Raw genomic sequence first — 23,408 nt, 5'->3', positions numbered from 1 at the left:
GAGTCCCCTTCCAATGCTAAATCCTATAATGTTCTGATCATGCGGGTGAGTCCCTGTGGGCGAATGATTACCCATGCACTGCACTGGGGGGCTGGAGTAAAAAATGGTATCTTCATCTACTGGGTGGTGGAGGGTTAAGAACCAGAACCCAGACTTTCTGCCCCCCGGGGGCTCTGCAGGCCTCCCCCAGTTATGCACCGGTGAACCCAGCTGTACATAAGAAATGCACCGTGTCCATTCATGTCTGGCTCAGTATCTTGCTGGTACAACCTGTCTGTTCCCAGAAGGGCCGTGGGCTGCGGCAGTGAGCAGGGCAGCCTGTGTTCTAGATTCCTCCTTCCCTCCCCTGGCACACAGCCATGCCATTAGGCACTTGACAAATGATGGTGATGTTGACAGCCGAGAATAGAACCCACGAGTGGGTGGTTAGTCTGCTCAGACAGTGCTGTGGGGACAAAGGGGGCTGTGGTTGCCACCACCTCGGCTCAAGGATGAGCAGGGACCACAGTTCTGAGAGGCCCGAGCAGAGGGCAGGAGTCACATGTGTGGGCTGCAAGGCCATGGCGAAGGCCCAGGAGTGTGCGACCTTGAAAGCCCATTCAGCTCCCAAATCCTGAGAGAGCAGGCGGCTGCAGGGCAGATTCAGGCCCAGTAAATCTGCACAGGGCCCATGTGCTTGCTGAGCCCGCTGCCTCCACCCCCACCCCACCCCCAGTGTCATTGCCCCTCCTGGGAGTGGCCTTGGGAGGCATCCAGTTACCACCAGCAATGTCTACAGATCTCATCCAAACTGTTTCCTATAGGCTTCTTGAGGTCAGGTCTAAAATGTGTATGTGGTATATGGAAAGACCTCTAAGCTTCCTCTCCCTAGACCCATCGTGTTTCCCTCAGCCAGATTGGGAAAAATTAAGCCCCTTCGGGGCCAGCTCCAAGGCGCAATAAATCAATCCTCCACCTGCAGTGCCGACATCCCATAAGGGTGCTGGTTCTAGTCCCAGCTGCCCCTCTTCCAATCCAGCTCTCTTCTGTGGCCTGGGAGAGCAGTGGAGGATGGCCCAAGTCCTTGGGCCCCTGCACCTCTTGGGAGACCTGGAGGAAGCTCCTTCCTCCTGGCTTCGGATCAGCACAGCTCCAGCCGTTGCAGCCATCTGGGGAGTGAACCAATGGCAGGAAGACCTTTGTCTCTCTCTCTCACAGTCTGTAACTCTACCTCTCAAATAAATAAATAAAATCTTTAAAAAATAAAAAATAAATAAAAGGATGCCAAGTAGGAAAAAAAATTAAGCCCCTTCTGTAACTGAGCTGTGAATTTAAATAGTTGGACATACTCATGCTTCTGACTGTTGGAAAAGTGTTCCTCTCACTTAATGCCTTCACTTCTGGAAAACTGGAGGCCCAGACAGGTGTGGTTTCCTGCTCCAATCACCTGAGATCCTTCTGGGCTTTGAGTTGGATACCATTCCAAAGAATGTGCTCTCTTAAGCTTTGGTGACTGTGTGTGTGTGTGTGTGTGTGTGCCTGCGTCAATGAGGTGGCCAGAAAATTCTCAGTCAACAAGGGAGAAGTAGAACTTGGTTCTGTAAGGTGTCTGGCGCGTAACAGATCTCCCAGGCAGACAAATCAATTAATTCACAGGCTTTTATTGGGGTTCCGCTCCCGGGCAAGGTTCCACGGCCCCAACAGAGCGGGGGGCCGGGGAAGTCGCACATTAGAGATTGGGAGAGCTCCTTTTATAGATTCAGGGCATGGGGGTTAAAGGTTGACCTTTAGGCACCCGCAGGGACCTTGACAAGGACTTTCTTCCCCGGAAGTAGGCCTCTCCATTCCCGGAAGTGTAGGCCTTCCCTCCTTGCAGATCCCAAAGCTACCAGGTTCCTTTTGGAGTTCCTGAAATCCTGGATGTGGACATGACCCTCACAACCTGCTGCCCACTTCTGCTTTCCCCTGCCCCCACTCCCGCAGCCGGCCGGCGTCCTGCTGGGAAGGGGTCGGGCAGTGCCCTTAGCTTCTCTCCCTGCTCCTGCCTGCGGTAAAGCTGCGGAGCAGTGGGTTTCGGTTCTTTCTTCAACTTCCTGAGTGCCTCAGAAACCTCAACCTCCGTGAAAGAAGAGCTAAAGGAAGAAAGGGCCGGGGGCCGTTATGCCAAACACAGGCTCTGATCCAGTGTCGGGGGAGCGACCGTCATGGTTTTTACGGAGACAATCCTAGGATTCTAGTCTGCACCCAGCACGGCCGTGAAGAGAAAGTAAGTGCCTAGGGGCCGGAAGTAGTCCGGGATCCTTCTTCTTTGCAGGCTTGGGTCGAATGTGTGTGAAGAGGAAGCTGAAGTGATTCTTTAGAAGTATTTATCACTTTAAATTAAACATTAAACGGGACAACGCCGTTTCCTCTCTACTAGAACGGTTTTCTCAATTGTACACGTGTACAACTCAGTTGTAACCATGGAAGCGCTTTGTGCAATGAATATGCACATAATGATTGGAGGTTTTGTTTTACTTTAATTGACTGTGCCCCAGATTTCTCCTCATTAATCACGTGTGGGGCAGGCAAGAATCCACTTCTGAGTGAGGCTGTGCACCTGGTGAGAACTGTGCCCTGGGGAAAGCACCGCGGCTTTTTTAGATGCCTCCTTGCTGAGCTGTCACCTAAACTGCCATTCGCAGGGTCTTGTTCACAACCACCCCAGCTCCAGCAGTCAGTGGCCAGGGCTCTCCCTGCTCAGCCCTGACTGTGGGTCCCTGAGGCCTTTCTCCCCATTGCCCGTTTCCAAGAAGAATTTGCCACCCTGTATGCTCAGGAAATTTTCAGTTGGGTTTTCCCTTTGTGTTTTATTTTCTTTTTCTACCCAGGGAAGACAGCTGCTGCTCCAGACTCAGTGATGGCGGGAGGGAGGCTGGGGAAGGCGGTAGCAGGGGGATTTCTGGCCCTGGCGCTCAAGGTTTCCCATCTTTGGCCCTGTGTTGGCTGGAGTTGTAAAAGACCGAAGTTCCCCCTGTTTCTCTGAGCTCTGAATAACTGGAACCAACTCTTTCTTCTCTTTCTGCCCATTTCCCAACAGAGGACTTTGGTAGCAACAAGAAACTGAAATAGAAGCCTCCACTGTGCCCTGAAATAAGGCTCCCAGAATCCCTGCAAGGACCTGTATGCTTTTTTAAGATTTTTTTTTTTTTTTAATTTGCTTGAAGGGCAGAATGATAGAGAGGTAGAGACAGGACAATGATCTTGGTTGAAGTCAGGAGCCTGGAATTGGATCCCAGTCTCCTACGAGGGTGGCAGGGACCCAAATACTTGGGCCATTTTCTGCTGTCTTTCCAGGCGCATTAGCAGGGAGCTGGATCTGCAGCGGAGTAGCTGGCACTCAAACCCATGCTCAGGCATCCCAGGCAGGGGCTTAACCCTTTGTGCCATAGTGCTGGCCCCCAGGTCCTGCATTGAAGTTTAACTCACTGGGATCTCACTACACCAAGTGTTTATTGAACAGAACCCTGGTCCTGGAAGGCCTGAAGTCTGGAAATTGGGAGGCCTGGTTGCAGCTGAGACACTGCTCAGTTTAGGCACTTAGTTCCCACCAGTGCACTAAGGCCAAACCAGTGGGTCCTCACCCTCCCTGGGCAGATGTTCGAATCACCTGGGATGTTGGGGGGTGGTGCAAGGGGTGGGAAGTGGAAGACGTGGGCCAGAGGACCAACCTGTACACGTGAGATCTGCGCATATAGTCCTCATGCTGCACCTTTGCTCCACAGAACGTATTCAGGATGTAGAAGGGATAGTCTCCAGAGATCAGCTGTGTACGTGAGGACTACGTGAATCCCGCTCTGCTGTAGACATGAGATGCGCTGGGAGGAGCTCTTAAATGTCCTCACCACATACACGCGAAAGTGGAAATTGTGTGGAAAGATGGAAGTTGCTTAGCTTGACTGTAAAGATCAGTTTACTATGTTTGTACATCAAACATCACACTACACACCTTAAAGGTTCACAATTTCAATTTAAAATGTACAAAACCCACAGTCACCTAGAATATTATTTAAAAATACTGAAGGGACCCCAGTAGCTACCCTGTGTGCCCGGGAAGTGCTGGCCCAGCCCTGGGCTAGAGAAGTGCTCGGTGTTAGCCGCTGCTCTGTCTCAGCAGTGAGCCCTTTGGGGAGCATGACGGTTGCCCAAGATGTGTGCTCTGGGTCTCAGGGACAGAGAGGAGACCGGGGTCGTGGTGGGGCAGAGACCCTCGAGACACTGAGGGCTCCTGACGGACAGCTGGGCATTGCAGGTCACTTCTGTCCCATGCCTCCCTGGTGGGATCTCAGGGAGCTGCCTCTCTGCCCTGTTTACCCCATCTTGATTTGGGATGGGATTCAGAAATTAAATTTTTTAAAAATTTTTATTTATTTGAAAGAGTTAGAAAGAGAGAGGTGGAGCCAGAGAGAGAGAGAAAGAGAGAGAGGTCTTCCATTCCACTGATTCACTCCCCAAATGACTGCAATGGCCAGAGCTTAGCTGATCCAAAGCCAGGAGTTTCTTCCAGGTCTCGTGCGTGGGTGCTGGGGCCCAAGGACTTGGGCCATCTTCCGCTTTCTCAGGCCATAGCAGAGAGCTGGATCGAAAGTGGAGTAGCTGGGACTCAAACCGTCGCCCACATGGAATGCTGGCACTGCAGGATGGGGCTTTAACCCACTGTGCCACAGCACCAGCCCCTAGAAACAAAAATTTTAAGGGCCTATTTGCTCCCTCCTTGAGTTCTTTGGGCCACATGGGAAGTATAGAAGATGAGATTGTGTGAGGGCAGCCAGAGGCAGATCCGCAGAAGAGGATCAACTTTTACCCTTGTGCAATGGACTTTACATACTCTCGTGTATATTTAACCAAGATAACGGTAAGAGAACTTAAGATCTGTTAACTGTATTTCTAAATGTAGCTGTGTTTTCATGTAGTTTCAATCAGTATGTAAATCCCAGTCTGTGTCACTTAACACATTTTATATACATCTTCTCATGTACTACTACTCATATTTTTATCATCGCTTATCATTAGGGACGTCGCCTAGCGTTCCCCCGAGCACTTCCCTGAGCGTTTTGTTCTGGCTCTCAGAATGTCATTCTTATAAATAGCACAGCTATGAACATTCCTGTGTGAATGAGCCACATCCCTCCCCTTAATATGTACGTTTCCCCACCATGGGCAACCAGGCCAGCACGTATGAGTGGCTTCCTGCTGAACTAGCTTGCCTTCGGAAAGCAGTCTGAATTAAGTGGCAGGGGTACCGTCTTGTTTCAAGCCCATACACATGAGGCTTTATTAGTTTTCTTTTGGGATCTTGGCTCGTTGGATGAGTTTGTAGTGGTTCCTTAAAGTTGTTTCATTGCCACTTTTAATTACTATTACCACCTATTTTCCTTTTTCCAAGTCTTGTCACACACAGGTGGCATCCTGTTTGCTTGATGGGGCACCTGAGCTGTTTTATACAATTCACAGTGAAGGCTGATGGCTGCAGGCTACAGATGGGGGCGTCCTTGCATTTCATGGTTTGGGTGTCTGTTTACGTAAAGCAAGTTTTGGCGTAAGTGGGATTTGCAAAGACTGGCAGATTGGAAGTTGGCAGGTGGAGAAGCTTGTTCAAGGGGGTGTTTTTGTTGATTTTAAGGTGGTAATGGATGAGGGGACAACACCTGTGCTGTCACACCTGGGTGTGCATTTCCTGGTTTAAAAAACAAGTAGTTGGGTTTTCTTTTAATTACCAATGTTTGATTGTTTCTTAATGAAACCCTGGATAGCCATATTGTGCATGCTGAGACAGCCTTCCGGTGCTGCGTAGGTAGCAATGAATGGGCTTGTGTGAGGAGTCTCTGGGCAGAATCCTGAGGGCCACATCTGGAAGGCAGCGCGTGTCTGAACTGCTCTCTGGCAGGCTCCCTGCTGGCCTCGGGCTGCAACTGCATTTGCTGGGATAAGATGAGAAAACTGAGGCCTGGCCTGGTCTCTGCCACGTAAGAAGACAGTCACTCAGTCACTTCCTCAGCCTCAAAGTGAGAGTGACACCTGTCTTTGGAGGAACCAGCAAGTTAGTGAGGCTTTAAACCCTATCCGGGGCTGCTCAGTGTGCCGTCTGCACAGGTAAGGATCCACCCGCCTCCTCTGCTCTGTCGCTTTTTTTACTTGAAGCATTGACTTGGATGAAGGAGGTGCCTCTGTCCTTTCCATGGCCCCCTACAATCATCTGAAACCAGCAATCCATCTTCCTTCCCTGGAACTCGTTTCTCTCCTCTGTTTTGGAGGACCCAGGCTTTCAGGGCTCTGAGACCTGGGGCCCTTAGGCAGTGCTGAGTTGTGGTCGGTGTGCACAGAGCCTATAGAAATCACTGTCCTTTGTCTAAGGGTTTTCTGGTTGCCCTAGCACTACATGAACTTCTTTTTGGTGGCTATGTCATAGCAGCTGCCAGGGAGTTAGCATAAATCCTGTGTTCCAAGCCCTGCTGCTGCTAAGCTGTGTTTTCCTCAACCTAGACTAGAAGACGTTTTAGAAGATGGGCGTGGAGGCTCTGGGAAGGGCAGTCACTTGTGAGGTGTGTCTTCAAGCTGAGGGGCCACCCAGAACAGCCCCTTCACTGCCCGCAGCTGGGAGCCGGGTCAGAAGCATAGCAGCCCGCGCTTACACCAGCATTTGTATGAGATACCAGCTCCACACCCATGGCTCCACAGTACTGGCCCCTGACCAGTGGCGACAGGAGCATTCTACACAGAGCTCAGATGTGATCCCGCCAGACATCGCATGGCAGGGCCGCCTGTGCCACCCTCTAGCTTCTAAACCACGCCCCCAGACCCCCTTGCTGTTCCCTAGGTGGCTGTGGCCGTGGCCGTGGCTGTGAGAGCGCTGGTGCCTGCCAGATGGACCTGGAGGGGACAGGCACTAATGCCTGCACCAGACAGCTGGCTGTCGCTCAGCGCTTCAAGCAGAAGCCTGAACTCATGGTTCCCTGGGGCCAGGCTCCGTCCCTGAACTCTGGGGGGCTGACGCTGCTGGATCACATGACCCCAACACCATCCTCAGCACCCTACAGCCCGCTCCCTGTGCTGGTGCATAAGCCGGGCTGATGTGGGCCTGCTCCAGGCTTGTGCAGGGGCCCAAACCAATGCACAGGAACCTTGAGGGCTGGTTGCTGAGCCCCTGCGTGCCCTGCAACAGAGTAGAACAGTAGCCACCCACCCAGGTCTTCCTGGAGCTGCACACCAAGGGGAGGACCAGTGCAGCCCCTTCTACCCCTCTTCCAACCTGATCTGCCCAGGCACCATGTTTAGCCTGGCTGGGCTCCAGAGGACGTAGGGGCAGGGCGTCAGGAGAGCTGCTTCCAAGGAGGCAGGCAGGAGCTGGGGCTGTAGGGGAGATGGAAGCCTTGGGCCGGTGCTGCCCTGGTGTCCCTCCGGCTTCCTTTGGGCCACACCTGACACCATGTTCAAGGACTCCATGGAGGGAGGTGTCCTTCCCTGGGTATCCTGTGGGGGTCACTAGCCGGAGCCTCTGCAGGGGAGCCCCGTGCGTGGCCGCCTTGGGTCTGGGTGCCTCCTGCCCCTGGAGTGTGGTGTGCCCCCAGAGCACCATAGCCCATAACAAATGCATCATCAAGTTTTTATCCTATTTTTTTTCTAAAAGATCTGCATAAGAACATCCTATCTCTCTCACTTTACAAACTGCATTTTGTTAATTTTGGTGTGTGCTGCCTGTTAGCCCAGGAAGATTTCAGGGAACCTTTCTTTATATACATTTTTAAAGATTTATTTATTTATTTATTTGAAAAGCAGAACCATGTAGGGAGAGGGAAAGGAAGAAGGAGGGCACACAGAGAGATCTTCCATCTGCTGATTCACTCCCCAAATGGCTACAACAGCCAGGACTGGGCCAGGCCGAAGCCAAGAGCATGGGACTCCATCCTGGTCCCCCCCATTAACCCTCTGTGCCGCAACACCACCCCCTCAGGAGTCCTTTATGATCTACCATACAAGTTATCAGCTCTTCCAGTCCTGTGCTCATTTTGGTGCTTCTCATTCGATAGGCACAGACTCCTTCATACCAAATTAAGAGATATGAGCAAGGCACAATGTAAGCAACAGCTGCTCCTCCAGGTTAGTGTGCACCCTTGCCCACCTGTCTTGGGAAGAAGCCATTGGACCAGGTCTGAATTCCCCAGCTCATCATCTGGCCTCCTCATAACCTCTCAAGACAATGGGGAAGGACTCTGTCAACTGGAGCACCAACAGGTTGTCAGGTCACTGCATTGCCTTGCTCAACAACCGCTTTTGTAATGCACTCAGGGAGGGAAATGCGACTTCCTGGACCTGGAGGTTGGACAAGAAGGAAAGAGCTGAGAACGTGGTGCAAAGTGGTGAAACTGGAGGGAAATTTGGCCGGAGGTTAAGGGTGACAACAGCGCCACTCTGCGACCTGCACCTTTCAGGAGATGGGAAGAGCAGAGCACCTTAGAGGAAGGAGCCCATTGTGCGGTTCTGTGCTTTCGTGTGCCTTGGCTGTGGCTGTCTTGAGTTGGTGGTGGCAGTGGTACTGCAGGGACCCGGGAGACCTCAATGGTCAGAGGCAGGCTTGAGGGCAGTGGCCCTGAAACAGGCCCTCCTGGCCTGGGTCGGCAGTGGTGCTGAGGGCGCCCGTCTCTCTCCACCTCCACTCTCAGAGATCTTGGAAGTGTTTATAGCAGAGAAGCTGGCGAATGCTGCAGATCCAGGGTCCTTCCTCCCACTGCCGTGGCTGAGCCTGCCGCAGCTCCTTGTCCTATCTGCTCCTTCTGCTCCATCCGATTGCTACGTTCACATTTTTAAATGCAAACCTGCTTTTCCGTAGGATGAAGTACACATTCCTTAGCATGTTGCTACCTTCTAGTCTCTGTCCAATGATCCAAGCCACTGTCGTAACCAACCATTACATCACACCATGCAGTTGCCTAAGCTCACAGGGTCACCTTTTCCTGAGATCTCAAGGTCCAGTAGGCAAATCCTCTCTTGTGATCCTCTGTCACTGTGCCTGGAGCTCTGTCAGATCCCATAGCATGCTGCGAATAGTGTGTGTGCATGTGTGTGTGTGCATGCCTGTTTGGGTATTCATGTGTGTGTGCATGTGTGTGTGCATGCGTGTGTGAGTGTGAATGTGTGTGTGTGTGTGTGTGTGTATGATCTTTATCCTCTTCACTGGATTGCAAGTCTCTACTGGACTCTACTTTTTGTATTTCCAAAGTTTGGCCTGGCTCCTGAGACATAGGAAGGCAGAGAGAGAAAGAGGAGAATGAAGGAAAAGGGAGAGAGAGGAAGTGAGAGAGGGGGGAAAGAAAGGAAGGACAGGGGGAAACAAGCCAGCCAAGTCATTCAAAAGCTGGCAAATCTAGGTGAGTATGAATTTTTGAAGGCTCAGGGAAGCAAACAGGGAAGTAAGAAAAATCTATCTAGCCACAGAGAACAGAGTTTTCAAACTACTGTAGAAACAGGATTCCTTAACAAGGAAGGACAGCTAACAGTGTCCCTGTTGTCCCTCACATGCCCCCCTGAGGGCCCACCCTAAGTCAGTAGGTCCCTAAGTCAGTAGGTTGGCAGGTGCTGGCCAGAGAGCACTGTGAGTGGATAATGGGGGTGGGGGCGGGGAGCCGAAAGCGTGGTAGAATCTTCACCAGTGCTTTTTGAATTATAGTGAATGACAGCTGGTGACAATCACAATGTTTCTTGTTCCTTCCTCACTAGGTAATGGGGAGGGAAGCTTGGAGAGGAGGGAAGGGATCAAAGGAAGTGTGGACTGGGCAGCCCTGGGGCAGGCAGGAGGCTGGCCCTGCAGGTGCTGGAAGCTGAAAGGGCTTGAGCCAGGGAGGGGGTGCTCTCTGGAGCCAGCAGAGCCCTGCCTTGCCAGAAACATGGGGACGGCTCCCAGAGATGGCAAGGTCACTGCCCGTTAGTTAAGTGGCTGTGCCCAGCAGTCCTGTATGATCGGAAAGGCATGTATTCCCCATTTTGTTGATGTGGAAACAGCCGGGGGAAGTGACTCAGAGGCAGAGTGGAAATAAAGTGTGCATCTTGTGACATTCTGACTTGTGCAGATCCCAGAGGGCTGGTGCTTTGGCCATCTCCAGTGAGGCTGCCTTCCATGGAACCCACTCCTCTGCATGCTCAGGCCAGACAATGGGCATGTGGGTGAGCGGAGTACAGGTGGGCAGGTGGGTGGAGAGAGGCGGGTCTTGGCGTAGAGGCAGCCTCCCAGCATGAGTGATAGAGGGGCTGCCATGACCACCTGGTCCTGGTCCACTGGCACGGATGAGGCCAGTGTAGTGTGTTTTAGAAGTGGGTTTGGTAATAGGTCTTCAATTCTTCTGCCAAATCACAGGCATTTAAACTAGGAGTGTACTGGGTAGTATCCACAAGTAACCTCTGAGTTTCCATAGAACTCTGCAAGATAGGTAATATTAGCCCCATGCCCCAAGAGAGGAAACGAGGCCTGCAGAGGTCGCCTTGTCCAGATAAGCAGCAGAGACCTGGGGCCACCATGTCGCCTAACCCCAGAGGCTGCTGTGGGTTATGTCCCAGTGGTGTCCTAGCACCAGGAATGCGCTTTAATCCTGTTTGAATGAGTGCAATGTGTGTGGCTTCTCCCTGATGCCACACCTCCTTTCTGAATAATAGTCCCCCTAGTGAGCCCCTTCAGATCAGGGGCAACAGCAAGCAGGGTGCGTGCTCAGGGTTGCTATACTACACTGCGGGGCTCTACTCACAGCAGATTCTGGATTAGGCCATAAGTAGCACTAGGTCTCTGCTGCCTACCACTTGTGTGATCTGGACACGGTAACCTCTATGGGCCTCGGTGTCCTCTCTTGGGCCATGAGGCTAGTATTAAATAGCCCACAAAATGTGTCTGGAGAGGGGCTGGCACTGTGGCCTGGTAGGGTCAGCCTCCACCTGTGGCGCCAGCATCCCATATGGATTTCAGTTTCAGTCCTGGCTGCTCCACTTCCAATCTAGCTCCCTACTAATGGCCTGGGAAAGCAGTGAAGGATGGCCCAAGTGTCTGGGCCCCTGCACCCACGTGGGGGACCTGGAAGAAGCTCCTGGCTCCTAGCCTCGAATTGGCTCAGCTCCAACCGTCATAGCCATCTGGGGAGTGAACCAGCAGATAAAGGCCTCTCTCTCTATCTCTCCCTCTCTCTGTACCTCTGCATCTCAGATAAATAAAAATGTTTCTGGAGAATCAGAGATTGCTCATATAAACTCCTTAGTATACAACACATGTTCAGCAAGTGTACCATGACCCTACGGTGCCCTCAAGGGCAAGAATTATGTTTTCCTGCCTGCGATGGTTGTCCCTGGAAACCTAGCATCTTCCCCACACAGGAACAAGCATCAGGTACCATGACAACATAGGGCATCTGGAAGGGACTGAAATCCTACCTCAGGGACCTCTCCTTTAGGTAGGTGAATGTCTTGCCATTCAGGAAGGACATAATTAATTTTCTTCCTGAAGATTCTCAGGGACTCCAAGATTGAATAGCCTCGTTTAGTACCTTTTGCAGGTTTTGGCCAAGAAGTTCTTGTAGCCAATCAAAACTTTTCCTGTTTTAATTTGGTACTGTTTCCTTGTGTTTGTTATGTTTTTGACTCTGACTTCGGCAGATCTGTGGGCAGGGACGTAAGCTGAAGTTAAGGTGGCTCGGAGCCAGGGTTGTTGCTGGAGCCTCAGGATGTGACACCAAGCAGATGGCCCAGGGCACATCAGGATGTGGGTGGACCTGCTGCCAGGGGTCCAAGAGCCAGGAAGGAGGTATGGAGAAAGGGACAGGCCTTGCAGTTCATATATTGAGGATCAGAGGGTTCTGAGATCATCAAAAGCCAGAGAGAGAGGCTACTGATGAGAAATTAAAATAATCGGGCAAAATTTGGGCAAAGAGGCAAGTTCTTTTGTCAGAAACAGGACTTGGAGCCAGAGGGTTGTTTTCATCAAACCTAACTCAGTGCACAGTGATGAGTATTGGTAGCTTGAAATAAACCTGGTGGATATATTTACACCATGGAAATTGGCAAATGCTGCTAATCAGACCTTTTTTCCCTCCTCTAGACAACCACTGTCCAGAGGAGCAAGATATGGGGAATTCAGGTAGTCAGACAAGACTTGGGAAAATCAGCAGATCATAACCACAGTAGTGGAGACTTTCATTTATGTTCTGCCGTATTGCTTATAATGACTTTTCTATTTATGTTTGCTCACTTCATTGTTAGAACTATTCCATAAGGAAAACAGGGTGGGTGGGGTTATCCCTAACTTATAGGTGAGGAAAATGAAGTTGGCGAAGTTAAATTGCTTGCACAGGCCGGTGCCATGGCTCACTAAGCTAATCCTCCACCTGTGGCGCCAGCACCCTAGGTTCTAGTCCCGGTCGGGGCGCCAGATTCTGTCCCAGTTGCTCCTCTTCCAGGCCAGCTCTCTGCTGTGGCCTGGGAGTGCAGTGGAGGATGGCCCAAGTGCTTGGGCCCTGCACCTGCATGGGAGACCAGGAGGAAGCACCTGGTTCCTGACTTTGGATTGGCGCAGCGCGCCGGTAGCAGTCATTTGGGGGGTGAACCAACGGAAGGAAGACCTTTCTCTCTGTCTCTCTCTCTCACTGTCCACTCTGCCTGTAAAAAAAAAAATTGCTTGCACACGCTTTTAGAGCTAGTCAGAAAATGAGCTGAGACCAGAGCACAAGCACAGTGAGTGTGAGAGGAGATTGTGCATGGGGTTGAGAGCTGGGTTCTCCCAAGCCGTGGAGACAAGTGGCTGAGCCCTCCCTTACCCCTCTCAGCAGCCTTGCTTCAGAGAGTTCTGGAAGTTCATTGCAGATCTGTGTCTACAGATGGGAGTTTTGAGTGCCCTTGAGGAGGGTGCCCCATATTAGTAGAGATGTGGACACTGCCTTTCTGGCTCTGGGTCTTTTGACCAAGACACTTCTGCCTCAGTTTCAAGTCCTTCCAGGATCTTTCAAGACACCGTTGTTAGCAGTAGGATGAGTTCAGGATTCTTTGAGGACTGGGGTACTCAATGCTGGCTTCACATACTTGGTATCACATGGGGTTTATGACATCCTCACCCAAAAATTCTTATCTTAAATGCTCCAAAACCTGAGATTTTTGGAGCTCCCATGTGCTTCTGAAAAAGTTTCAGGATGTGGGCATAATGTTCTTCTTTCCAGCTTCAAGTCCACATTGCCACCAGCGTGGCTCAGCAGCATGTCCCAGTTTCCAAATGGCCTTTGTCAGGTGGGCCCCTTGGCTTGCATTATTAGGGACTTCCTCCAGAATTTCTGTCTTGTCAAAGTGCCATAGATTGGATGGCTTATAAACAACAAAAATGCAGTTTGCACAGTCTGCAGGCTGGAAGTCTAAGGCCAGGGAGCCAGCACTGCGGGGTCCTGGTGAGGGCCCTCTACTGGTTTGCAGACTGCTGACTTCTCACTATTCTAGTGTGCCAGAAAGAGGGTGACAGCGCTCTCTTGGGTCCCTTACAACAGAGCATTGATCTCACTGATGAAGAGCCCACCCTAGGACGTAGCCATCTCCCAGAGTGCCTGCCTCCTAACACCATCACCCTGGGGCTTTGGATTTCAGCAGATGCATCTAGGGGGAAGCAAATATTCAGTCCATTGAGGTGAGACCTTGTCTCTGGGGACCGCCGCTGACACCACTCTACTTCCTTCCTCCCCCAGAAACCTCTTCTACAAATCTTCCTCATGAAGTTCCTGCCTGCAGACTAGCTCATACAAATGAGGTGCACGGTGGCCCCAAGACCACTGGCTCAGTAGACGCAACAGATCCTGAAGCTGGGGCCAGCTGCATGTGTGGCACTTATATGGCTGTATCGAGTACTTGCCTTTTTGTCTTCCTGTCTAGAGTGGGAGCTCTCTGGAACAAGACATTCTCTGTCATCTGCACATCCTATAGCAGAACTGTCATTGTCCCCTCTGGCATGCTCTTGGACCTTGCCATTTCAATGTTCTACTCCAACACACAGCTGCCAGCTCTGCCTCCTTTGCACTAAGGACTTTCTCTTTTCTTCTGTGCAGAACAGGCTGCAAGGGCTGGAAGGAATGACTGCAAGAAGTGGTGTGTAAATGTCCCGGATCCTCCCTCTACCAGTGGGCTATACTGTGTCCTGGCTCCCCGAGCTCCCACCAGCATAAAAACTGCAGTTACCCAAGCAGTCACTCAATGAACACCTCTTCTTTGACTGTCTTCCCTTTTCTGTCACACATTTCCCACTCCCCTACTGGTGTCTCCTGAGGTTACTTCTCAAAAGGCTTGGATTCCTGATGAAAGGTCTAGGGGAACTAAGATATATCTCAACTGCAAAACACAGTAGTGGGAATATTGGCACACACTACACGTTGAGTAGATGTTTGTTAAAAAATGGTATGGAAACTTCTAGGATGGATGGATTGATTGATAGGTGAAATTGATACGTCTAGACTATATGCATATATTTGTCCCTAAAGTAGATTGAATGTTATTGTCTCTATCAGTCTTGTCCCAGTTTTGGCTTCCCTTGTGGACTCTGAACCCAGGACTTCCCACCATCTGTCTGTCCCTGAATTAAGGGATATGCTCTGTTCCTTCCCTCATCCTTATAATTTTTCATATTCTTAACATACATTTATATTTTTTCAAAGGACTGGATCCTTGAAGATAGTGGCTATCTAAATCTTTCTTTCCTAGTGCTCATCCCAGTGTGAATAAATAAGCATAGGCTATGATTCTACTTTGAAAATGTTTGACTCCATATGTGTATTTTAGTAAGGCCACCTCCAGCATTCCTCCACCTGCAATGCCTGGTCTAGGAATGCCCCCTAAAGTCACAGTCTCTTGTTAGAAGAGGATGCTTTTGTTGTTAAGGTTTTAGGATAAGAGCCAGTTTCATTTGAGAGCAGTGGTTCCTATCCCTGAATGAATGTTGGGAAAATCCTGGAAAACTCAATATACTAATGTCCAGGGCTCACCGTGGACCAATCCAATGGCAAGCTTTAGGGACAGGTCTTGGATTATTTCTTAAAAGCCCCCTGGGTGATCCTGTTGTGGAGCCAAGATTGACACCAGTCTAGAGCTAGAACTTCCATTGCTTCTCCTGGATGCTCCCTGCTTTAGGTCTGCAGAAAGTGAACCCTTTTATGTTGGGTCCAGAGACCAGGATCTACTTTGCTGAGATCCAGAGTAAACTGCAGATTCCTGGACTTCTTCAAAGTCTACCAGGACGCATCAGAGGGCTCGGGCCACCTCCTCCCACCCTGCAGAGTCACCCTCCACACTGGGCTGCTTGGGGCCCAGTGCTGGTCCTCTTGAACTCTTCCACAGGTCATGAGTGATGGTCTATGGGATGAGTCCCTGTGGACTTGGCCTTTCAACCCTGATAGTTCCCACCGGCAGCGGAGGGCGGAAGCAGACAAAGCTGTCAGCTGATAGCCACCCCCCCAACCCCCCCACCCTGGGCCCTTTCCTGCCTTTTCTGACCCCGTCCCATCAGGGCCACCCATTCTCCAGTTCTGTTTCTTCTCAGCTCTCCCCCATGTCCCTGTTTCTCTCCTGCTATTTTCTACTGTCTCACTCTTCACATTTTCTGCTCAGCTGTGCCTGGGAACCATGCTGTGCCGCCTCCTCTCACAGCTGCGCTTGCTAAGTGTGGGCCCTTGCCTGGGAGCCAATGTGGGGGGAGAAATGGGATGGAGAGGAGGCTTCCAGAAGAGTGAGCATGCACGCCGGGAGCTCCCAGTCTGGATGCTCCACCTGGGTGCTTATGCAAACTGCTTCCTTGCACTGCAACCTCCCCAGTCAGGACAGCTGGATGGCTTTAAGGGTCGTTTTGGGGATTGGGAGAGTATGTCACCCACATTGGTCTTGGAGCTTGGTGGGTGCTGTCCCTAGAGGAGGGGGCATTGGGCCTCTAGGGACTCATTTCTGAGCTGTCCCTCCGCTGTCTCCACAGGTCTGCGATGTTCCGGTCCTAGCTGCCGTCTGAAAGGATGTCTGGGGTGTCTGAGCCCCTGAGTCGAGTAAAGGTGGGCACGTTACGCCGGCCTGAAGGGCCGCCAGAACCCATGGTGGTGGTCCCAGTCGACGTGGAAAAGGAAGACGTGCGTATCCTCAAAGTGTGCTTCTATAGCAACAGCTTCAATCCTGGGAAGAACTTCAAACTGGTCAAATGCACTGTACAGACCGAGATCCGGGTAAGTGTGGAGACCACCTCTGTTTATACCTGCCTCTCCTTCCCGGGCAGCTGAGCAGCCCTCATTCGGCCTAGTGGGCCATCCCATTCCATCGCTGGTCATGGGTGAGGTGGCGTGGGGAACCTCCTCTCCAGGGTCTGCACTCCACTTCTGGGAGTGCCCTGGGAAACAGATGTTAAAGCCTTTGTTTGAACCCCAGATCATTTGCATGGCCTTTGATCCAGTCCATCAAGTATTTATTACATTTGAGGCTCTACACAGGGGACTTAAAGCCCCTGTTCTCAAAGTGTCAACACTTGAAATTGGAATTACAGAGACACACAGGTGATTGTACTACAAGTAGAATAAAAATGATGTAAGACGTTTGCTGGGCATTTAGCAGTGGGAGCTGGTGAGGATTTAGAGGGTGATAATGAACTAGAGATGGCTGGACCAGGTGGCTGGCCAGGTCCTTCCTGAGGCCGCACTGCCTGGCCCACTCCTAGCCAGGATCACAGGCTCTGCTTTGCAGTTCCGGGTACTCAGCCTTCATCAGGGCACCTAGACATCAGAAAGTTGGTTCACCTGAGCCACATGTAAATACAATCATTCTCCAAAGCAGAGCTCCATCACCAACACTATGTGGATCTTGAGTCCCTCTCTCTACACACATTATCTCATGAAATCCTCCCAACAGCCCATTGAGGTAGATGCAATGAGGATTTACCTTTCTTCTGCCCAGAATATTCCTTAATGATGATGTAAGGGAAAGCCAGACTGCTTCTCAGAAGACTGCTTAGAGAATTTGTAATTTGCAGAGAGGAAACAGGACTTTTGGGAGAACTAAGCAGATCTGAGTCAGCTGGCTAAGCTGGCTGTCTCCATGTCATTGTCAACCCTTTCTGTGTCCTGAAAGTCAGTGTCGGCAAATTCAGTGTCTCCTTTGGTCAGTGCTATGGCTACATTCTGTCTGCTCCAGCACATCTGTGCTTCTACAAACCAGAGCAGAATGTAATTGATTAGCTCACTGTCTTGGCCAGTTATCATCATGGATTATGGCTTGGCTGACTCCCTGCTTCCTGTAATTGATTTGATTAGGGCCCTCTTTGTTCGTCTCATGGTTTCCGATACACAGGCACAATTGTGTCCTGAGAGTACCTTCTTCCGGGAGGGTGTGTTCATGTCTCCTTAACTATGCGCTTCTTGCATCTTCCTTCGGGTAGGTCATGTTTGCTAACAATTAAGGCCATTCACTGTGAATTATACTAGGTAAAATTTCAGAAATTAACCTGATTTCCAAGTTTGGGCGGTGCCCCATCACCCTTTTGTGCTAAAAACCAGAACGTTGGCTAGCACAGATTAGGACGTGTTTTATGGAATGAGCAGTGAAAGGAGGCCTCCGCAGGATTTAAAGTAGCAACACTGGGGAGCGGAAACAGCTGTTGAAGAGGAGAGAACAGCATGAACAAGGGCAGGGAGGTGCCAAACGGTGAGTGGTGCGGTTTGAGAGAAGCACAGGTTATACTTAGAAAGGTAGCTAAAGCCAAGATCAAAAGGAAAAGTTGACAGTAGATAACAGAGGGCCTAAAATAGCAGGCTGAGAAATTTGTAATTGGGCAGGCAGTGGGAAATGACACAAAGTTTTTAAGCAGGGGAGAGAGCATCGTGGAGATGGCTGGTGACCTGCTAGATGTTTGAGAGGGAAGAGTACAGCAGGCTTACAGAAAGGACAATGAGAGCCAAGTTTAAGAATGACTACTAGGACTTGAAGCGTATCTAGAGGAGTGTGGTGACAGAGGCAGAGAGCAAAGGAAAGAAGGGACTGCCTTCCAGGAACCTGTGTTCCAATCATCTGCTATTTCCTGCTTCCAGTGTCTCCTGAAGGCATAATGTCACCTGCTTTTTTTGCAAAGAGCTGTGGCTTTCATGCCACCTGTACTTGCAGCAAACCGTTGCCCCACACTTGCTGGTTCTATGACCTTGGACCTATTGCTAAACTGATTTGGGCTTCAGTCTCCTCACCTGGGATCATGCCCACTTGGTAGCCTTGTTGTAAGGATTAGAGATGATAGACAAGAAACACCTAGAGCATAGTAAGGTCTCAGTACTGAAGCTGTTGGTTATGTGGGCATTAGGTCATTACTCTGCTCAGGAATCTTTAAGTGTTTCTACTTCCCCAGGGAATAAAGTCGCCATTCTCTTCTTTTGGTATTTCTCCTTGTGTCTTGTTTTCACATAGAGAGCACAGTGTTTGGCAGGATGTAAGACATGATTTTATGATCAACAATGTTTGAGAAAAGCTTGATTGAACAATTCTTTTTGTAAAAAAAAGGTATTTATTTTATCATTTATTTGAAAGGAAGAGAGAGGCAAACAGAGACAGAGTCAGAGAGAAATGGAGAGATCTCCCATTCCCTCCTTCACTTGCAAAATGCCCACCACCGCCAACTCTGGGTCAGGTGGAAGCCAGGAGCTGGGAACTCAGTTCTGGTCTCCCACATGGGTAGCAAGGACTCGACTACTTGAGCTATCACCTGCTGCCTCCCAGGATGCACTTCAGCAGGAAGCTGGAATCGGAGCCAGGACTTGAACCGAGGCACTCTGATTTGGGAGATAGGTATCCCAAGCAGCAGCTTAACTGCAGCACCAAACACCAGCCATGGCTAAATAATTCAGAACAGATTCTTTTGCAACAAGAGTTCTCAGAACCTTAGAGTAGGCTTCTATACCTGGTAATAAACTAAGAAAGAACTACTAAGGTGCTATTTTTTAAGTCAGCCATTTCTGATGCACTGAAGGAAACTCCTCTTTTGAAAGTTGGCCCACTAGTAAAAGGAATGGAGAAAGGAAAGACTGGTGGATGGGAGATGGGTAAGGAAGCTGTGGATAGCTTGCAGGAGGGAAATGATGAGAACTTGAACTAAGGGGGTGGCATTGGGAGCAGATCTGAGTGCATTTATGAGGCAGAGTCGACAGCATTTCATGATTAACCAGGTGTAGGGAGGCAGAGAAAAGGAGGAGGCAAGGATGACTCAAGCTCTTGCTGTGGCAGCTGAATGGATGCTGCACCATTCACTGAGAAGTGAACAGAGAAGGAGGGGCCTGCTGAGACGCCAGCTTTACAGTTGTGTTTCTAAAACACCCTCACGGGGGCGTGGGGGAGCTCAGGAGGGAGGAAGGACCCAGAGACAAGAATATGGGCATCGTCATGCAGTGGATATGATGCGTATCGGTAAGATCATCCACAGAGAACGAGTAGACCAGGAGAAAACGTTTCAGTGAGGAAACCCAGGGGAGTTAACTTCTAAAGAACTGATAGAGAATGAGTGGCAAATGATGGAAAAAGGAGTCAAAGATAGATAAAGAGAACAGGAGAATAGACTCAGGGAGCCAAAGTCAGAGGGAGTTAACCAGTGTCAGAGTTCACCACTGGTTAGCAGTGTCAGATGCTCAGAAGGATCAAGGCCAGAAAGAGGTTCACTGCTTTCAGCAACAGGTACCCTACAGAACCTTTGGCTGGGCAGTTTCAATGGAAAGATAGGGACAGGAGCTATTGTGCAGTGAGTTGCACAGCAGTGCAAACAACCTTTTAGAGAGATTTTGACAATGAAAGGACGGAATGAGGAGAACGTAAGATGAACAGTGTTATCAGAAGAAAGAACAAGGTAGGCAGGGGTGAGGCTAATAGTTGTCCAGGATTGGCTATTTAAACCTGTGAACATCTTGGTTTTTATCCCATCTCTTCTGGGAAACCACTGACATTATTTAAATACACGAGATTGTGCTTTTCAAGCATTACTTGGGTTGCATAATGAAAAATCTACTAGGCGAAGATGAGGATGGGTGTGGGGAGATGTTGGGTGACTGTTGCAGTGATCCAAATGAGAGATGATAGTTGCTTAGATTAGGACTGTAACCATGGGGATGATGATGGTGATGGTGGTGATGGTGATACTGGTGCTTGTGCTGATCATGGTGAAGGTGATGGAGATAGTGGTGGTGGAGGTGGTGGTGATGGTAATGGTGATGATTGGGATTATGATGATGATGGTGGTGATAGCAGCTGGAACTATTGAAAGAACATAGTATGCATTATTTTATTGGCTTTTCAGAAGAACCCTATGAAATGCATATTATTATTTCCTAACTTTGTATTATAAGAAAACTAAGTGCAGAGGAGTTAAGCAAATTTCTGGTATGGGGAGGATTCTGTTTTCAAATCCACATAGCCTGTGGTCTATTTGGAGAAGTGACCATACTCCGAATAATTTGGGGGTGAAAATGAAGGGATTTGGTGATGAACAGATATGGAAATGAGGAAGGGGATGTTTCAAGAAGGACAGGCCTGTTTCCCACTCCCTAAGACAAAAAAGCACCAGAGGAGAAACTGCATGGGGCATGGGGAGCTCACAAATTCAGCTTTGGGTCTGTCAGGTACAGTTTAGATACTCGAGCCTTTTCTTGTAGAAATATTGAGTAGACTGTTGAATATGTGGTTCTGCAGGAGAGAACAAGCTGGACCTGGACATTTGTGAATGGTCAGCCTCTACATGTTGGCTCAAGCCATAGATGGGGATGAAATCATGGGTATGGTCTTGAATAATCTCATCATCCATCCCCCAAATATTAGTTGGGTGCCTCCATGTGCCTGGGACCATAGTGATTATGTCCTGGGGGGTGTTAGCACATGTAAAACAGGTGCACTCCCTGCTTGCACAGGGCTTCCTGGCCAAGGTGAGACTGGCATTGACTCACACTGAAGAATGAGCCCTTACAATCTTAGATGAGTACTCTGACAGGAAGAAATATCCTGTGTGTCGCTCCCCCTCTTCGTGGAGGAACGACACAGGACCCTGCGCTGTTCTTTCGTCTGCTCGGCCCTCCCTGGGTTTGCTATCCGTTCTAGGTTTCCTATCCGAGTCACAGCACCATTATGTCGCTCCCCCTCTTCGTGGAGGAACGACACAGGACCCTGCGCTGTTCTTTCATCTGCTCGGCCCTCCCCGGGTTTGCTGCTGGTTCTTCCCGGGTTGGCTACTATCCCTTCCACCTCCGTGGAAGGGCAGTTCCCCCTGGCCACATTCCCCACTTTCGCAGGGGAGCGGCACACCGCCGGCCGGCTCTCTCGGGGGCTGCACAGGTGTTCCTTCAGATGTTCTCCTTAGATGTTCCCCGGTGCATGCCGTCTCTCTCCTCCTTTATAGTCCTCCTCCGCCAATCCCAACTCGGCTGCCCACACGCCGAGTACGCTGCTCTCCTCCAATCAGGAGCAAGTCCTACAGTTTATTAGCTGAACTGGAGGCAGCTGTGCGGAAGCTGTTTACTTCTCTCCCAGCGCCATATTGTGGGAGAGCAGATGCATAGAATAAGTCTTAATTCCAGTAACTCAGTCCAGTCCGGGCTGCTCCCCACACTGTGGATCATATAATATGAGCAACGAATGGGGTTAGTCCAAATGTCAAGAACCAGCTGTGCTGCTTGAGACACAGCACCCAGTGTGAGGTTCAGGTCCAGCTTCCTTGCTGGGGTTCTCCTGGGACAGCCCTTTTCTTCCTCTGCTCCCCAACCATTCTTGACTCTCTTCTTCTCCTGTGGCTTTGTCCTCTGGTAGATGTGTCTACTTCCAGCTCTGTATCTTTCCCCATCCTCCCAGTACCCAAAATGCTGCCAACCCTTTCAGACTTGCCAAGTACATGTACTTCCTTGAGAAGACTCCTGAAATTCTGACATTCCCCATGTAGCTGTGTCTGATCAAACAGAAGCAATGGGGCATCGCCTGGCACAGTCCATGGGGTAGCATGTTTCCAAAACACAGTTACTCCATGTGTACTGGGTGATTGCATGCTTTTGTCTTTATTCGCAGCTTCTTTGTTTGCACGTATAATAGCCTCATGACATTTTCCTTAGGCTGACAAAAGCTAATTAAATAAGCTGGGGGCCCTTATGCCTAGGTCCTAGCAGAAACCAGGCGGGTGTTGAAAAGAATCAAGCAATGTGCTGAATGAGAAATGTATTTTGCTATTCTTGATTTTTCCATTTCCTTTTGGTTTGAGATTCATAGAAAATTGTGTTTATTTGGGAGCTCTGAATCTTTTGTAACAAGTGGAGGCTTATATCATTATATTTTTCTCTAACGTGCTAATTTGCTTGTCTGGGAAAGGAGCTAAGATGATACTTTGAAAACAACTGGCAGAGTACCACCCAGTTGTGCCCACACAGGGCGTCTCTCCTTGATTCCTGCTGCCTGCCTCTCTCTCTCTCTCTCTCTCTCTGTCTCTCTCTCCCTCCCTCCCTCCCCCTTCCCCTTCCCCTTCCCCTCTGTCTCCTCCCTCTCCTTTCTATCCTCCTACTCTTTTCTAGGCAGGGTGAACTTATGTCCAAGTTTGTCTCAGTCCCATTTTACCACATTGTCCAGGAGTAACTATTAACAATCCCCCCACTGATCTGAAAGCATCAACATTCTGAGGAGACATTACACAGCCACCTACTTATTTTTAAAAAACATATTTATTTATTTGAAAGTCAAAGTTACAGAGAGAGAAAGAGAGAGAGAGGGAGATCTCCCATGCACTGGTTCCCTCCCCAGATGGTCACAAGAGCCAGGGCTGAGCCAAGCCAAAACCAGGAGCCAGGAGCTTTATCCAGGTCTCTCATGTGGGTGGCAGGAGCCCAAACATTTGGGCCATCTTGTGCTGCTTTTCTCAGGCCATTAGCAGGGAGCTGCATCAGAAGCGGAACAACTGGAAAACAAACCAGCACCCATATGAGATGCCGGCATTGCAGGTGGCGACTTTACCTGCTATGCCGCAATGCCAGCCCCAGCCACCTGTTTCTAAGATAGCTGTGCTGTCCCTGTGTCTGCATGCAGCCTGGCTGGCTCGTGCTGGTTTCTCCCTTGGGCTGGCTCCAGCTGACCCCCACTCTTCGTGTGCCCGTCTCTCTCCATTATTGGACCATCTGAACATTGGCCTTGAACTGAACAGCAGGCAGGTGCCTGAGATGTGGTTCTAGAAATGCTGATGAAACACCTGTATCCAAAGCCCTCTCCGTGAACTGGCTTCTCCCGTGCTGGAAAGCTGTGTTCACAGCTCGTCCTTGTTTTGTTCTGAAGCACCACCCCATTCAGAATCCACATGTACACCCCTGGGAGGGACAGAGCCAAAGCCGTCCTGTGCCCCTCGTGTCCTGTCCAGTCGCATCCCTTCCACC

The 23,408-nt window shown here is 50.1% G+C and overlaps 1 protein-coding gene across 4 annotated transcripts in view; it reads left to right on the top strand.

Annotated features, from left to right (window-relative positions):
* The window catches only part of PTK2B (protein tyrosine kinase 2 beta), a 125,197-nt gene that overhangs the window by 46,757 nt on the left and 55,032 nt on the right, over window positions 1–23,408 (top strand). For 2 of the 4 annotated variants that reach the window (XM_051831880.3, XM_051831897.3), the window contains exon 2: window positions 15,980–16,220. In XM_051831880.3, the coding sequence (XP_051687840.2) occupies window positions 16,017–16,220 (204 nt within the window). In that variant the 5' untranslated portion in view covers window positions 15,980–16,016. Of the gene's footprint in view, window positions 1–1,828; window positions 2,246–15,979; window positions 16,221–23,408 lie in introns of those variants that run through there. The other 2 variants (XM_051831887.3, XM_089327216.1) reach the window with 2 other exon arrangements.

Source organism: Oryctolagus cuniculus, chromosome 2 (assembly GCF_051225735.1).
Source record: "Oryctolagus cuniculus isolate XC-2025 breed Fujian yellow rabbit chromosome 2, ASM5122573v1, whole genome shotgun sequence".
Taxonomy (NCBI): Eukaryota; Metazoa; Chordata; class Mammalia; order Lagomorpha; family Leporidae; genus Oryctolagus; species Oryctolagus cuniculus.
This window is presented reverse-complemented; position numbering and strand designations above follow the sequence as displayed.